Raw genomic sequence first — 16,126 nt, forward strand, 5'->3', positions numbered from 1 at the left:
CCTGCCCTCTTTGTGAAACTGGCATAAAACCTTCACTTAAGGTTTTCATTTAGGAAGAAAATACCTTTGACTTGTCTCCACACAGCAGATCCAGTCATTCACTTCTGGAACTTGATTGGTCTTTTTCCAGCTGTACAAGTAGATCTTTCCACACTCCAATCCCACTGCAACCACATATCTGTAAGGAAGGGGAAAAGCAGTGATTATTTTAGCATGGATTTGTCATCTCCATCAGCACTCTAAAGTTGCTTTTACAGGACCCCACTTGTCCCTGGCTTAGAATGGACGCTGCATGTCTAGTGGGTTCACAGTGAGCCTGCCCTTGGCTGAGGGCGTAAGTAGGTTTAGTGGCCTCAACTGACAGCACCTGAAAGCCAGCGTTCCCCCCGACATCCGCAGGGAGCCCCATTCTATCAAAGATGCTTATTAGGAAGGAAGCACTACAATCTGTCCTTGGTGAAACAAGAACCTTCGGATCACATCCTAGTCTCTAGTTACCCATCCTCAATCATCCACTTCAATCAAGTTAAAAATTCTTAACAGAAACAAAAGCACTTTGAAAACTGCGACAATTTAGAAGCGAAGCAACCCGATGAATGAACAAATGAAACGGTAAGAAGGCTGAGGCGCTGAAAATCCCAGCAGTCCTACTGCAGAAGACACACAATGAGCCCCAGCACAGACTGACCTCTGGGAAGGGTTAAGCACTGGGCACACACTGACAGCTGTCACAGAGCCCCCAACATCCAGGACCGAGGAGCAGGGGCCGATGGGGTGCTCGATGCAGTCATCACTGGAGTCACACTCACCCCAGACCACCACCTGATACAGACAGGCAAAACGTGCTGAAGCTTTCTCTTGGCGAAGATCCCAGCAATTCACTCCAGAGTTTTGAAGATACAGATAACACAGAATATGCTCTGGCACTTAAAGGGGACAACATTCATGCTTACATGTGACATTCCATGGCTTCAAACCAGATACTGAGTCTCGGAGAGCTCAGCCAACCATGTCATACAGACTGACTGTCCCTGGCCGCAGACCAGAGGAGCATCTGGCATGCTCTTGAACCCCACAAACAAGTTCTGATCTGGTCTAAGTCCATCTGCTGTGGCCCCAGTGAGGCACTTGGGCACCTCCCAGAAAACTTCCCAACCAAGTCTCCAGCTCTTCCTCGGTATCATTCATTGTTTAGAAAATCAACTAAGCTTTCAAGAAGACCACCCCCTGCCACCCACTCAAAGGTGATGTGGGTGTTTGGGTGCACAGTAGAAACCACAACAGCCTTTGAGTCAGGCTGGAGCAGGAGCCCAGATATCCATCCGGATTGTCCATGTGGTGGCAAGGGCTCAAGCACTTAAACCATGATTTGTTGCTTCCCAGGATACATTAACATGAAGCTGAATGGGAAGCACAGGAGCTTCTAGTTTTCTACCTCTGTGCCCTGCAAATAATAAAAATAAACATTAAAAAAGAAAAATCTGGGCCTGACACAGTGGACTAGTGGCTAAAGTCCTGGCCTTAGACACACCGGGATCCCATATGGGCGCCGGTTCTAATCCCGGCAGCTCCACTTCCCATCCAGCTCCCTGCTTGCGGCTTGGGAAAGCAGTCGAGGATGGCCCAATGCTTTGGGACCCTGCACCTGCGTGGAAAACCCAGAAGAGGATCTGGGCTCCTGGCTTCGGACTGGCGCAGCATCGCAGCACTTGGGAAGTGAATCATCAGACGGAAGATCTTCCTCTCTGTCTCTCCTCCTCTCTGTATATCTGACTTGGCAATAAAAATAATTAAATCTTACAAAAAAAAAAAAAAAAGAAGAAGAAGAAGAACTTGGGCCCAGTGCAATAGCCTAGTGGCTAAGGTCCTCACCTTGTATGTGGCAGGATCCCATATGGGTGCTGGTTCGCATGCTGGCTGCTCCAGTTCCCTTCCAGCTACCTGCTTGTGACTTAGGAAAGCAGCAGAGGATGGTCTAAGATCTTGGTACCCTGTACCCTTATCAGAGACCCAGAAGAAGCTTCTGGCTCCTGGCTTCAGACTGACTTAGCTCTAGCCATTGCAGTTACTTGGGCAGTGAAACCAGTAGATGGAAAATTTTTTTTTCTACTCTCCTTCTTGGTGTAAATCTGACTTTCCAATAAGAATAATACATACATCTTTAAAAAATAAATAAGTAAATAAATCTTGAAAAAACAATCCCTTCGTCCTTATCCCTCACCTACCACTCTCCTAGTTTCTTAATCTTGATCCATTTCATTTACTACTTTTTTTCCATTGAGGCCATTTGTTATATGAAAAGTTTTCCCTTTGTATTTATGATATTTCAGAGATACGTACTTACAGAAGTTAATAATGTCTTTTCAATGTATGTATATGGAAAACACAGAAAAGAACACATCAATTGATTTTTCAAAGTTGTATCATAAAAGCAAATTCATGTTTTTTATTCAAACATACCTGTAAAAAATATTATCCCACAGTTGACAAAAAAAGTTCAAAACTAAAATTACCTTTTTGTCCCGACTCCCAGTGAAGAAATACTTGCTATCGGGACTCCAGTCACAAGACCAAATGATTCTACTGTGCACAGACGTGATCTTGTTGGTGAAGGCAAAGAGACTGAACACCGGCTCTGAATCAAAGAGAAAGGCACAGAGCACTCTCAAAGCAGGGAAAGCTTTGTCGGAAAGCTCCTGAAGTGTCGTGTATGGGGTATCATGGCCCTTACTAAGCCAACTTGCTGGCCTCTGCAGCAGCCTGAGGCCGGCAGCTGCCCCCTTGGCAGAAGGTTCTGGGTGCAGTTATTTCCCCCAGGAGGGCAGATTTTCACGCTACCACCATATCGTGACTAATGACAGCTATGTTGCAGCCACATAACTGAACGGTCAGTGTACATCCAGGGAAGAAGCCTTACACGGTGTAATTCTACTCAGAAAGGAACTAGATTTACTAACTAGGCTGTGGCAAGGAGATCAATGTAACACTTAAACAACATTAAAAATGTCAAAAGCCTGTGGGAGGGGGAGGTGTGGCATTGTGACGCAGGTGAAGCCGGCGCTGGCAAGGCCCACACCCCACACCGGGTGCCTGCTAATGTCCTGTTGCCCAAGAGGGAGCAGATGAAGGCTCAAGCACATGAATGCCTGCCACCCACGTGGAGTCCCTGGCTCCTGGCTTTATGAAGGCCGAGGCTTCAGCATGTGTGGGCATTTGGGAAGTAAGTCAGCAGATGGAAGATCTTTCTCCTTCTCTCTTTTAATCAATTAATAAGTAAATCTGTTGTAAAAAATACTCAGAATACTGTCCTTGTTCCATTAAAAACAAGGTAAATTCTACTTTTATACGGGCTGAATGCAAAATGCAACTGCTTGCCAGGGAGAGAAGAAGAGTGTATCTATCAATCTGTAACCCATAAACATGAAATAATATATTTGTCAATATCATTTTAGATTTTAAAAAAGCAAATGATGTATGGTAGATCACTAGTGCAGCAGAAAAAAAAACAGTCCAACACACATTGCTGAATATGTTTTATCGTCCCTGAACATGTTTTAAGATCCAAAAAACTTAAACAACCAGAAATACCATGAAATTCAAATGTACATTAAACCATATCAATGGAAAAATAAAAACATCGTAATATATTTTAAATACTCTAAAATTTACTCAAGAAAGAAAAACTTGAGTAAAAGAATCAGACCAGTGTTGTAACAACATCAACAACGTAAAACTTTTACTCTTGTTTTTTTTTGTGGTTTTTTTTTTTTTTGTTTCCCATTTATGCTGGCATCAGAATAGAATGCAGGCCCATGGGAAAGCACTTTGCCCAGGGACCAGCAATCAATTGATCCACAGATAACACCAACACACCCTTCCTGATGATCAAAGTAACAAAGGAGGGCAGCCAGGGACTAGGGATAATTGTCTCAGTTTCACAAGCAAAAATATCATTGGGCCCCATGCGGTAGCCTAGCAGCTAAAGTCCTCGCCTTGCACACACCAGGATCCCATAGGGGCGCCGGTTCTGATCCCGATGGCTCCATTTCCCCTCCAGCTCCCTGCTTGTGGCCTGGGAAAGCAGTAGAAGATGGCCCAAAGCCTTGGGACCCTGCACCTGTGTGAAAGACCTAGAAGAGGCTCTAGGCTCCTGGTTTCAGATCAGCGCAGCACCGGCCATCACGGCCACTTGGGCAATGAAATCAATGAACGGAAAATTTTCTTCTCTGTCTCTCCTCCTCTCTGTGTATTTGACTTTCCAGTTAAAAATAAAATAAATCTTAAAAAAAATCATAAGATCGTTGAGACAGCGGAAAGAAACTATTCAAATATGAGTATGCATCCTTTTATCTTTATTCCTCTACTTCATCAAATCCCAGCTCACATTCATGGACTTAGGGGTGGCTTTCCATAGCCATTCGTAGATCTGCGTTTTCTTCACTACAACGTCTGAATGCACACTACCCTACTGACACAATCACAGAGTCAACCCAAAGACCATCTTGTCCAAGTCTTACAGGGAAGGTCAAGGCTTCCTCAGCTATCCAGGAACCTTGAAAGGCTTCTGCAGCCCTTCACCTTATGACCATTCTATATCCCATAACAACTAGCTTCTTCATCTTTATAAGCCACCTTACCAAACTCAGTTGAGATTATATCTTGTCTTTTCCATAAAGACCAGGTTCGATCTCTGGAAACAGCTAGTAAGAACTGGTCATTAGGCGAGAAGGCCATTTGCGTGACAGTCAAACTGTGGAAAACCAAATTCTGCACCTGTTTCCAAGATGTGGTGTTCCAAAGAATGATGGCTGCATGTTCTTTCTTAGCTGCCTGCGGGACAGAGACGAAACAATGAAGTTATTTAAGAAGTAAACTGAAGACATTTAAAAAAACAGGGCCCGGCGGTGTGGCCTAGCAGCTAAAGTCCTCGCCTTGAAAGCCCCGGGATCCCATATGGGCGCCGGTTCTAATCCCAGCAGCTCCACTTCCCATCCAGCTCCCTGCTTGTGGCCTGGGAAAGCAGTCGAGGACGGCCCAGTGCTTTGGGACCCTGCATCCGTGTGGGAGGCCCGGAAGAGGTTCCAGGTTCCCGGCATCGGATCAGCGCACACTGGCCCGTTGCGGCTCACTTGGGGAGTGGAACATCGGATGGAAGATCTTCCTCTCTGTCTCTCCTCCTCTCTGTATATCCAGCTTTCCAATAATAATAAAATCTTAAAAAAAAAATAACACATTATTTGTTTAGGTATACTTTATGTGCCCATTTAAGTGAGGAAATGGAGCCTGCTTAGGACATCTGGTAACATAGCAGAGGAAGGAGGGCAGAATAAATTAGTCATCTACCCCAGAACAGTAAGACAGCAAGTTTCTGGGCGAAAGGAGACTCTGGGATGGACTGTGTCAGCCAATGGACCTTGGAAGGATTTCCTCTTTCTTGGATCTGTGAGATCAACAGCATGACAGAACTATTGAAACCACCTGAACAGAACCCTCAGAACATGCTCCACATCGGGGACCCTGTGATGACATCAGGTGGCCCTTCCCCATCCCTGAGTATTGGGGCGGATGGGAGGCTGGGTCTGGCTTCTCTCCTTGTTCCCCCTCTCTCCCCAGATAGAGAAGGAAGGTGTGGAAATAGTGGTTTCACCTGCTTGCCCCTAGTCCTCAACCCTTCCAACCCTAATCAACTGTGTAAACATCATCCAAAATAAATTTTTTTTAAATGAAAAAAAAAGATACCAATCAATAAAGGCTAATCTCTGGGAAAGAGAAGACTAAGATCAGAAATGAATCACTGAGGACTGATGCCATAATCCTAACACTTAACTTTTTGACTTTTTATAAGAAAAACACTCAGTGGCAGTCACTATGGCACAGCAGGTAGAGCTGCTCCTTGGGACACTTGCATCCTGTATCCAAGTATTGGCTGAAATCCCAGCTCCTCTACTTCTGGTCCAGCTTCTTCCTAACAGGCCTAGAAAGGCAGCCGATGATGCTCCAAGTATCTAGATCCCTGCCGCCTCTGTGGGAGACCCAGATGGGTTTCTAAGGCTCCTACCTTTGCCCTGGTCCAGCTCTAGCTGGTGAAGACACTTATTTGGGGAGTGAGGGAATGGAAGATCTCCTTTTCTCTCTGTCTCTCCTAATTTTTCTCTGTCACTTATTCAAATAAATATTAAAAAACAAAAACAAAACAAAACCAAAAAAGCAAGCAAACTCAGAGACTTTTACTTCTGGTGAATATGCAACAATAGGAACCAACTGACTCTGTTCTCCCACCTCGGAGTACCTGGGCTCAGTACCCAGCTCTGAAGCCCCCTGCCTGCCAATGTGGCTCCTGGGAGGCAGCACTGATTATTCAGGTCATTAGGTTCCTGCCACCTACATAGCAGATCTAAACTGCTAACTTTCAGAGACTGTCAATAAAACAATTTATGGTTAAACTTCTGTAATATTCCATTTGTTCAAAAAAAAAAGTAGGAGGTGAGAAAGACACAAATTCCCAATAAGATGACATCATAAGAAATTTGGCAGATACTAAAAGTATATGAAAATTTACAAATAACTCTGCCAGCAAATTTGACAACTCAAATAGGAATAAACTCTGCAAGATGAAAGATACAAACTACAAGACTGAAATCAAAGAAAAATTGGACAAGTTTCTTTATTTATTTCTAGTACAGAAATTTCATGTAATTATAAACCTCCCCACAAATGATTAGTTGGTTTTACTTGTGAATTTAACAAAAATTAAACAAAGGCAAATTATACAAAAACCACTCCAGAAAACCGCAGGAGAGGTTTTTCTATGGTGCCAGCATTATGTTGTACCAGAACCAGATGAAGCCATAAGGACGGAAGAGAGAATGGCACTGTACCGTCCCTTGTGGACTACATATTAAAGTTCCCACAAAAATGTCAGCAAAGTGAATAAAGAAATATATAAATAGATAATGTTGTATGAGCAACAGGGGATTGGTTCCAGTAATGCAAAGTTAATCATTTGAAAAAAATCAGTCAATATAATTCACCATATTAATAAAAACAAACATGGGAACACAAGAGGTAAAAAAAATAACATAAAATATGCATACTGACTATGCCAACAATGTCACAAAGAGCAAAAAGTTGCCACGTAAAGAGCAAAAAGTTGGAACCATTTCTCTTTCATCTCTAATTTCAAGTGGTTGTCCCCTGGTGATGCTCAATGCCAATATGGCTAGGGGTTGTTTTGCTCATTGTTGTAGAGAATGGTTCTTCCTTGTTTCAATTTGCAGCTTTGTAGTGTCAAATCTAATTATCATTGCTATGAATTTTACTTTTTTGCACTTCCTAGTTATTTGCATCTTTCTCAATAAGTCCTTGTGATTCATTAATTGATCAATCATAGGAGACTGATCTCTTGTAAACACGAGATTGTAAATGTCCCTTTCAACACTGTTTTTGCTACATGTCATAAGTAATAAAGTTCTCATTTTTATTGCAATTTCTTCAGCGCCACATGGGCCAAGCACTAGCATCTATACCTACAAGGTTTCTGATTTTCTTTTTTATCGCTCTAGTGATGCATTGGTATTTCTGTAGCATGTTCAATAACTTCATGTTGATGAAAATTTACTATTTTTCTCCCTGGTTTGAACTGTGTTTATTGACTCTGCATACAAGGGGATGTATAAAGAAGTGTAGTGGAGTGTAGTCAAGACAAAGTACAGTATGTCTCTACGCATACAGACCAAAGACGGACTCCCAGTGAAATGGCTGAAGATGTCCGCTGGACTCTACAACAGTGTACTATTGGAAGTTCCAGGAGAGGTGAGGCCTAGCAGTTGTGGAATGTGGGCAGAGAAGCCAGAGAAAGCTGAATGTCTGCAGCTTTGCAAGTGTGCCCAGGTTGTTCGCTGAATGTCTCTTAGGATAACTTATATTGAGTCTATACTCATAACCTTCAGAGAAATTCCAATGACATCTACAGTGAAGTGTTACACAGCTAATGGGATGGATAATGTCATTAAGAAGTCTACAACACTAAGTGATGGTGAAAGTGGAGAGTCACTGTGGATCTGATGGCAGTGGCATTGCGCATAACCACTCTTCAGAATGGCTGGCACTGTTCTGAAAGCCAAATAATGTGTCTACTGTATCATCCAGCAATTTCACTCACTGGTGTTCTCACAAGAAATGAAAGTGTAAATCTGTATGGAGATTCGTACACAAATGTTCTTAGGTGTTCCACCCATAAAAAGCCAAAATCTGGAAAAAAACCCAAATGCCCATTAATAAGTGAGCAGACTGTGGTGTATCTGTACAAGTGAAAATCATTCAGCAGGCCTAAGGAATGAACTACGGATACATGCAAGCTCTGATTTTCATGAACGACGGAGCCGGCCAAATGAAAAAAGCACACACTGCTTTTTTTCCTTATGGGAACTTCTACAGGCCGCGGGAATGTGCATTATGGAAAAACTAGCTGCAGAGATGAAAATGTGGGGGTATGCAAATCAACTATCATTTAATTCCAATTTACATGAATGTTTTAAAGTGCCTCAAATGATTCTACTTACATGAAATTTCAGAAAACAAAAGCTACTCTATCGTGATGGAAAGCAGATTAACTGCAAGGGGGAGAAGAAAGGGGCAGGACAAGGAGACCACAGGGAACTGGAATGCCTTCGGAGGCCAAGAACTTGGAAGTCATCCACCCCCGTTTGGATCTACCACATGGGATGGAAGAAGCCCAAACCCTTCCTTGCAGGATCCAAGGTCATCGGAACAGTAAGTTTCCTTCAGGACTAGGGAGAGGAGCTTTCTCTGGTCCTCACTTAGTTTCAACTTTGGATCCCCACCCTATCTTGCAATGACCATCAGGGTTGCTCCAGAGCCCCCCACCCAAAAACACACACACACACACACGCACACAATTTGGAATAGACAGACAGAGAACAACAAGGAAAGCTTGGAACCAGACAGGAAAGGGTCAGCATGGACTCACACATGCCTTACTAGGTAGGACACAAACATCAGTTACTCCTCACTAAGGTATTGAAGATTTCTCTGCACACCCCTCCTAAAACTGTTCTGCACCTCAATTGTTGACATATGCCTTGTTAGAGTTATAAGCCCGTTTAGACTATCCCAAAATCTGCCAAGTTCAGCAAAATTAAACTTCAACACTATAAACTGCTGAATGCTAAAAATGAAAATAGTCACGAGACAGCTGAATAATACCCTATAACCATTTTAAGGTATATAGCATCTGGTTCTGTGTATAAACTAAAATTGAAATATCAATGAAGTAGTCACAGGATGTGGTTAAGAACTTGCATTTTTTAACATATTTGTTACTCAGTACTATGTCAACTAATTCCCTAATGTTGTAAATTGATGTTGATGTTATGTTGTGGCTTTTACTTGATCGGGATGATATTCTGCCAGCTCTGCTTTCAGACCAGAGAAGGTCTCCCCAAGAAATCGTTGAATTTATCTGGACAATAAGATGCTGGACTCTATGCTTGCAATGAAAGAATCTTGACTGAATTTGAACTGTAATACTGCAACAAGGTGGAGGAATCCACCATGGGGGGAGGGTATGGGGAGGGGTGGGGGGGAATCCAGAGCCTATGAGATAGTGTCACATAATGCAATGTAATCAATAAAAAAAAAAAGAAAGGGGCAGGAAAGAGGAATTATTGACAGGCATACAAAGCTTTGAGGGTTGAAGGATACGTTCATTGTCTTGATTGCAGTTAACACTTTCTAAACATGTCAAAACTGATCAAGTTGCTTACTTAAAACATACCATTTATGTTAATGACACCTAAATAATGTAGCTAAAAAGCATTTGTTTCAAAAAAAGAGGCACATACTTGGTACAAGTAAGCTACTATTTGTTTCTAAAACGGAAGAGCTAATTACATGATTGAGAATACCCTAAGTTAAAAACAAATTATCAGCTCAAGAGAAGCACAGCCTTTTGAACTAATGAGCCCCAATCTTCCCAAAGTTCACAATAGAAGATGAAAGCACTCTTAGTACTGTCCCCACAGAACCTGTTAGCAGCAGGTAGGGGGAAAGTAGGGAAATGCAGTCTCTACAACAAAAGCAGGGACTCAGGGGCCCATCCTTACAGACAGCTCTCACCAACATGCTCAAAACATAAATACATTTTAGAAAATATATAGAGGAATGTGGGATTCAGATCCTTCAGACAATCCTTTGTAAATATTACTCCTTAGTACGTGTATAAATTCTAAATCGTGAATTCAAAATCATTCTCCTGGACAAAGGCAGAACTGTCCTGCGCTACAGTGCCATGTGCTGCAGTAACCAGCTAACATGGTCAGGCCAAGGGACTCCACTTACTCAGGTCTGTGCCACAGTGTCTTAAAAAAAAGTTAGAGAGATTTCATTCCAAGCTTCACCTTTTCTTTTCTGTCTCCAAGGATTCCAGCTGTTTAAAATCAAACTTGTAGGTATCCTTCATTTTAAGAGACCTGATTAAAACATTTTTGAGCACGGGCATAACTCAGCTGAAATTGAGCATTCAGGAACAAAAAATGTGCAGTTAAAATACAGATCTAAAATGCAAACATAAGCTTTAGTAGGGTCGGAAAAGAAAGACAGACTGAGAAAGTAAGACTTAAAAAAGGCAGACACCAGCAGCCGTTCACTTAAGACTCGTCTCCATCACTACCAAACGTGGAAGAACCTGTGATCAGGCAGAATCAAAAGGAAAATCCCCTACCTTACAAGCTGAGGCAAGCAGAGTCTTTGCATTGTTACAAGCAACAGAAAATATCTCATAACCATGTCCATATCTAAAATAGAAACAGTAAAGAGAGAAAAATGCATAATCTCTACACACATTAGTAATTTTATCGGTTTTCAAGCTGCAAAATTTTACAAAGTGAAAAGAATAATCTTTATTCAAACATTTGGGAAGCTGGTGAGAAACATCAGCTCCCTCTGAAGTCATACAACTCATTCAAACAACCAGATTAACATACAAGTATTCACCTCCTATCATAGCCAGCCAGCAAAATAAACACTAAATCATGCAAAGGTTTCAATTGCAAACCACTAAAGAAAAAGAAAAAATAGAATAATAAAATTTTTTAAATCTTTTTTAAAAAGGAACAAATGTTGTCTCTACTTTTAAAATTAAGATCAATAAATAAACCTAAGAAGTAACATAAAAATGTGAGGTTTGATTTTCACCACTATGAAGGAAAAAGATCTAGAGTAGAAAAAAACTACAGATAGGAAGAATGGAAAGGGACAAATCAAGTTGTGGGTGTGCAGGGTGTAGGGAGGGGTGAACATCCCACATTACAACAGAATCAAATTGTTGTGTACAATTGAACTTACAGTTTTTGAACTTCGGGCCACAAAGTATTTTGCAGAAGATGATCTTCAGTGGGAGGTTCTACAATAAATGTATGGTATTTCAGTTAATTTTTGTTTTCATCCAAATAAAACAGTAAATGTTACAGCACATATTTAGGTCAGCAGTGACAGATACCATACTGTGTACCAGTGTTCTGCCATTTCTTACCAGTAAGTAGAGAGGGTTGAAAGGCCATCTGGTGATACTCAAAGCCAGTGCTGGTTAACAGCTCCTCTTCAGCAGAAGGCTGAGGACATATATCTCCTAAGGAAACACATCAACACCATTTGTTATCTCCATGTCTCCTATGCTGTCTCAATATTAAGACCACCAGTTAGAAAGCAGTGACACTTTCAACTGGTGTATTCAAAGCTGTGTCCATGGGATGCCAAAGCAAAAAGTATTTCCACCACCTAGTATTTTCCAAATATGTTCCTAGGAGTACTAAGAAAGAAGATTCACAAGACTAGCACATAACATAGACAGTTTGGTTGCCATCTGTGATACTAGCATCCAATATGAGCATCCGTTTGAGTCCCAGCCACTCTGCTTCAATTTTAGATCTCTGCTGAAGTACCCAGGATAGCAGCGAAGGATGGCCTGAGTGCTTGGGTCCCTGGCACCACATAGGGGATCAGGATGGAGCTTTTGTCTTTTGGCTTTGACTTCGCTCATACCTGGCTGTTGTGGCCATTTGGGGAATGAAACAGAGGATGGAAGGCCTGCACATTCACCCCACCTGCTTTCTGTAACTTTGTCTTTCAAATCAATAAATCATCTTTATAAAATAAAAAAATATAACCATATAATAGATCCTTCAAGGCAACACCTGTGCTTGTGGTGCCATGAACTGCACTGTGAAAGCTGCACCTATTTCAGCAGTCTGTGTATACAGTGTACCTAACATGAAATATTTTACGTAAAGGACCAATGTATTATTTTAAAAATTTGGTACTCGTGCTCAGCACAGTGAATTAAGCCACTACATATAACACCAGCATGCCCTACAGGCATTGATTTGAGTCCCAGCTGCTCCATCGACAGTCTAGCTCTCTGCTAATGGCCTGAGAAAGCAGCACAAGATGGCCCAAGTACTTGGCCCCTGCACCTACATGGGAGAGACAAATGAAGTTCCTGGCTTCAGCCCCACTCAGCTCTGGCTGTTGCAGTCATTTGGAGTGTAAATCAGAGAATAGATCTCTGTCTCTCTTTCTGTAACTCTGCCTTTCAAATAAATAAATCATAAAAAAAGATGTATTTATTTTTATTGGAAAGGCAGATATACAGAGAGAAGAGACAAAGATTTTCCATCCTCTGATGGTTCGCTCCCCAAGTGGCAAAAAAAGCTGGAGCTAATCCAATCTAAAGCCAAGAGCCAGGAACCTATTCGGGGTCTCCCCTTTGGGTGAAGGGCCTCAAAACTATGGGCCATTCTCTACTGCTTTCTTATGCCACAAGCAGGGAACTAGATGGGAAGTGGAGCAGCTGGGACAAGAATGAGCACCCATATGGGATCCCAGTAGATGCAAGGCAAGGATTTAGCCATTAGGTTATCACACTAGGCCTTCAAATAAATAAATCTTTCTAAAAAATTAGCTGCAACAAACCTTAGGTACACATTTTACCTAATATATATCTAGACACGTATTATATTAGGTTTAAGTATCATATAGGTTCAACAATTTTTGAGACTAAAGACTTACCCTGAAAGATGGCTTTATTTGATAATCCCAATGCAGGGACAGTGGCTCCTTCTGGAAGATCACTGTGTTGCTGGAATGAAAAGAACAAGTAAGTTTCAAACACTAAACGTTACTACTACTCCAGGCAATACAAAAGCACTGTAATCAGAGACGCTAACAGTTTAAAAGACTACCTCTGTATGAATGTTCGCCTCCATGTGCACTTCCTGATCGACAGATGCAACACACTCTCAAGAGACAGGCTGTACCTAACCTCAAATCCCAACCATCCAAAAAAATAAGCACCCTTTAATCTACAAGCTCATTAAATATTACTAGCTCAAGAGGTTTCAGGGTCTGGCAAGAAATGCAGCAGCCTGAAAATGGAAGGTTGAATGCTTGAACTAGCAAAAAAAACAGTCTCACATGCACAACCTGATATGTCCATGTGAACAGCCATTGCCCAAAAAGTCAACAGTGCTTCAATCAAACATATTTAAATAATCAAAACTGTATTTTAAAACTTCCCAAGACTTCCACAGTTTTCAAGTTATCTCATGTGAAATTACACATTAACCCTCAAAATTGGCCTGGGCCCATATGCTGAGAGTGATCTATACGGGGACCCTAACCAGACACAAACATGAGCAATATTATTATAAATCATCACCAACATTGTAACCTTTATATCAGAAATCAAGAAAAATAGAACAGATGAAAAAGAGCAGTAAGAAGTATTCCTATATCCCTATCCCAGTACACCCAGTACACACAGTACAGGAGTAAACCCCCAAAATAGTAAGAGTCCATAGGGATCCTGTGTCTTGGGTCACAGAACTGAAGTATACCTGGCAACTCATTTCACCATTTCAATCCCCAGAACTGAAGATATTCTGAAACAATCTGCCTCTTCCCCAACAAGCCCAACTCTCATTCTTACTGTCTTTATTAGAAACAAACAGAACAAGATCTTACATTCTCTTCCAATCATTAGCAAAGGCTGTGACATGAGATCCTGTGTACACACTATGGCTAGTTTAGCTGGGTGCTTCATTTCAAATGACACATTGCCTTCTCCAGCTCTTGCTAGTTCCAGTGCTTTTAGTCTCTCGACTCCAAGGCAAGCCTCTTGCTCCCCAAAAGAGGATTGCTTTTCATCAATCTCTGTGTGCAGGGTTATCCACCAGAACCCCACAGTCTGAAACAAACCTGCATCCCACAATCACCACCATGTCTTCTCCCACTTCTCCATTCCCTCTATGCTGTTTTCGTTCCAACAAGAACCCCAATAACTCTGCTCTCTCTCCTTCCATCTATGAGAAATGCACTGATCCTTTCTGAACTCACAAATTTGTGACACAATTGTAAATAAAGGACCTTCGAATATATAGTTCTGTATATCAGAACTATCTTGCTGCTTTAGTTCTCGTCCTTTAAAATTAAGTACTTCATATATTTATAATCTTTTACAGAAATGGGACACAAACAAAACTAAAAACTTACCCTTCGAAAACCCAAATGAAATCCCATTAAATATATTTTATATGCTCCAACACAGTGCCCTCTTGCCCTCTTCCTTCTATGAACTGACTTTGGTACCATAAGATTCAGCAGTTGACCTATCCGATAACAGCAAGTACATTAGTTCTCCTCCCCCATCCTTAGCCTATGGATGATAACCTCCCTGGTTATATACAAATTCCATCTTTCACATTTTGTTTATCCTAAAAATCCAGCAGAAGGATGCAACAGAAAATTCACCTCTTAGGTGAACAGTGCCACGTTGCCTAACAATGGCTTGAACTCATCTGTTGCACATCTAAACAACTAAATGCCCCAGGGCACACAAAGTTTGTCACATCAATAATAAGTGATATGCTTTTGTTTCTATTCATTACTATAGCTATAGGTTGAATAAAAATTTTTTAATTTCACAATAAAGGGAACAGTTTTAAGGGAAACATTTACAGGAATACTCACATTACAAAGCACATGATTCAGAGACTGTCCAGTAATGGCACAAAAATTTTCCACAAAATTCCGAGGTGCAGAAAAAACTCTAAGGACTTTTTCATCTGCTCCAGATACAAACTGAAACCGATTAATCATTGCCAAACATTTCAGGTCATAACCATGTATCTGAGGCCTTGCAATTTCATGCCAAGTCACCTAGGTATTAAACAAAATGAACACTTTAAAAAGCCAAATTATTTTCAATGACCAAAGATTAGATGCCAAGGAACTATGATCACAGGGCAGATTCACTCATAAACAACTGGATAAAACCAGTAACAAATCACTGAAAGTTACAGAAAACCACTCCAAATCATTTGACTTATTTTCTAGTTGAATACAGCTGTTTCTACACACGTGCTCAGTTCTCGCCATTTGGATGGATCATGTGTAACTGAAGCAGTATTGTCAGTTGGAAATATCATTAGCCTTCATGGACTGGGTCACAGTTAATGGTGAGAATTTTTGTCAAATACTAACAAAGGCTGAAGACCCTGGCTTTCTTTACCACACAGGAGTTTAATGGCTTAATCAGTGTTAAGGCTTTATTGTGATTTTTTTTTCTTTTTAAGACTTCTCTATTTTACTTCAAGGGCAGAGTTTAAACAGAGAAAGACAGAGAGACACACAGAGAGACCTTCCATCTAGTGGTTCAATTTCCAAAATGGTCACAATGACTGAAGCTGAGTCAGTCCAAAGACAGGGACTAAGAGCTTCTTCCAGGTCTCCCACAGGATCCGAAACACGTGAGCCATCCTCCACTGCTTTCCCAGGCCACCAGCAGACAGCTGAATTGGAAATGAAGCAGCTGGGATTCAAACCAGTTACCAGATGAGATGCTGGTCATCAACAGGCAGAAGCTTAACCTGCAACACCAAAGCATAATGTAGCTACAGTAGAGCTCTGGTTATGGCCTGGGAAAACAGCAGAGCATGGCACCATTCCTTGGGCACTATATCTCATAGAAAGCATGTAAGAAGCTCCTGGCTCCTGACTTTGAATCAGCTCAGTTCTGGAAAATGTGGCCATTTGGGAAGTGATCCAGGGG

At 41.5% G+C, this 16,126-nt stretch overlaps 1 protein-coding gene across 2 annotated transcripts in view; it reads right to left on the reverse strand.

The window, feature by feature from the left end:
- The window catches only part of ELP2 (elongator acetyltransferase complex subunit 2), a 57,490-nt gene that overhangs the window by 15,230 nt on the left and 26,134 nt on the right, over positions 1–16,126 (reverse strand). For both annotated transcript variants that reach the window (XR_009247075.1, XM_058676992.1), the window contains exons 13-21: positions 15,046–15,234; positions 13,087–13,156; positions 11,552–11,647; positions 11,365–11,422; positions 10,742–10,814; positions 4,638–4,830; positions 2,514–2,635; positions 689–822; positions 65–178 (exon numbers count right to left, since the gene is read on the reverse strand). Coding sequence is in view for 1 of the 2 variants with exons in the window: in XM_058676992.1 (XP_058532975.1) it covers positions 65–178; positions 689–822; positions 2,514–2,635; positions 4,638–4,830; positions 10,742–10,814; positions 11,365–11,422; positions 11,552–11,647; positions 13,087–13,156; positions 15,046–15,234 (1,049 nt within the window). In the remaining variant the exon portion in view is untranslated. The remainder of the gene's footprint in view (positions 1–64; positions 179–688; positions 823–2,513; positions 2,636–4,637; positions 4,831–10,741; positions 10,815–11,364; positions 11,423–11,551; positions 11,648–13,086; positions 13,157–15,045; positions 15,235–16,126) is intronic.

This window comes from Ochotona princeps, chromosome 18, assembly GCF_030435755.1.
Source record: "Ochotona princeps isolate mOchPri1 chromosome 18, mOchPri1.hap1, whole genome shotgun sequence".
Taxonomy (NCBI): Eukaryota; Metazoa; Chordata; class Mammalia; order Lagomorpha; family Ochotonidae; genus Ochotona; species Ochotona princeps.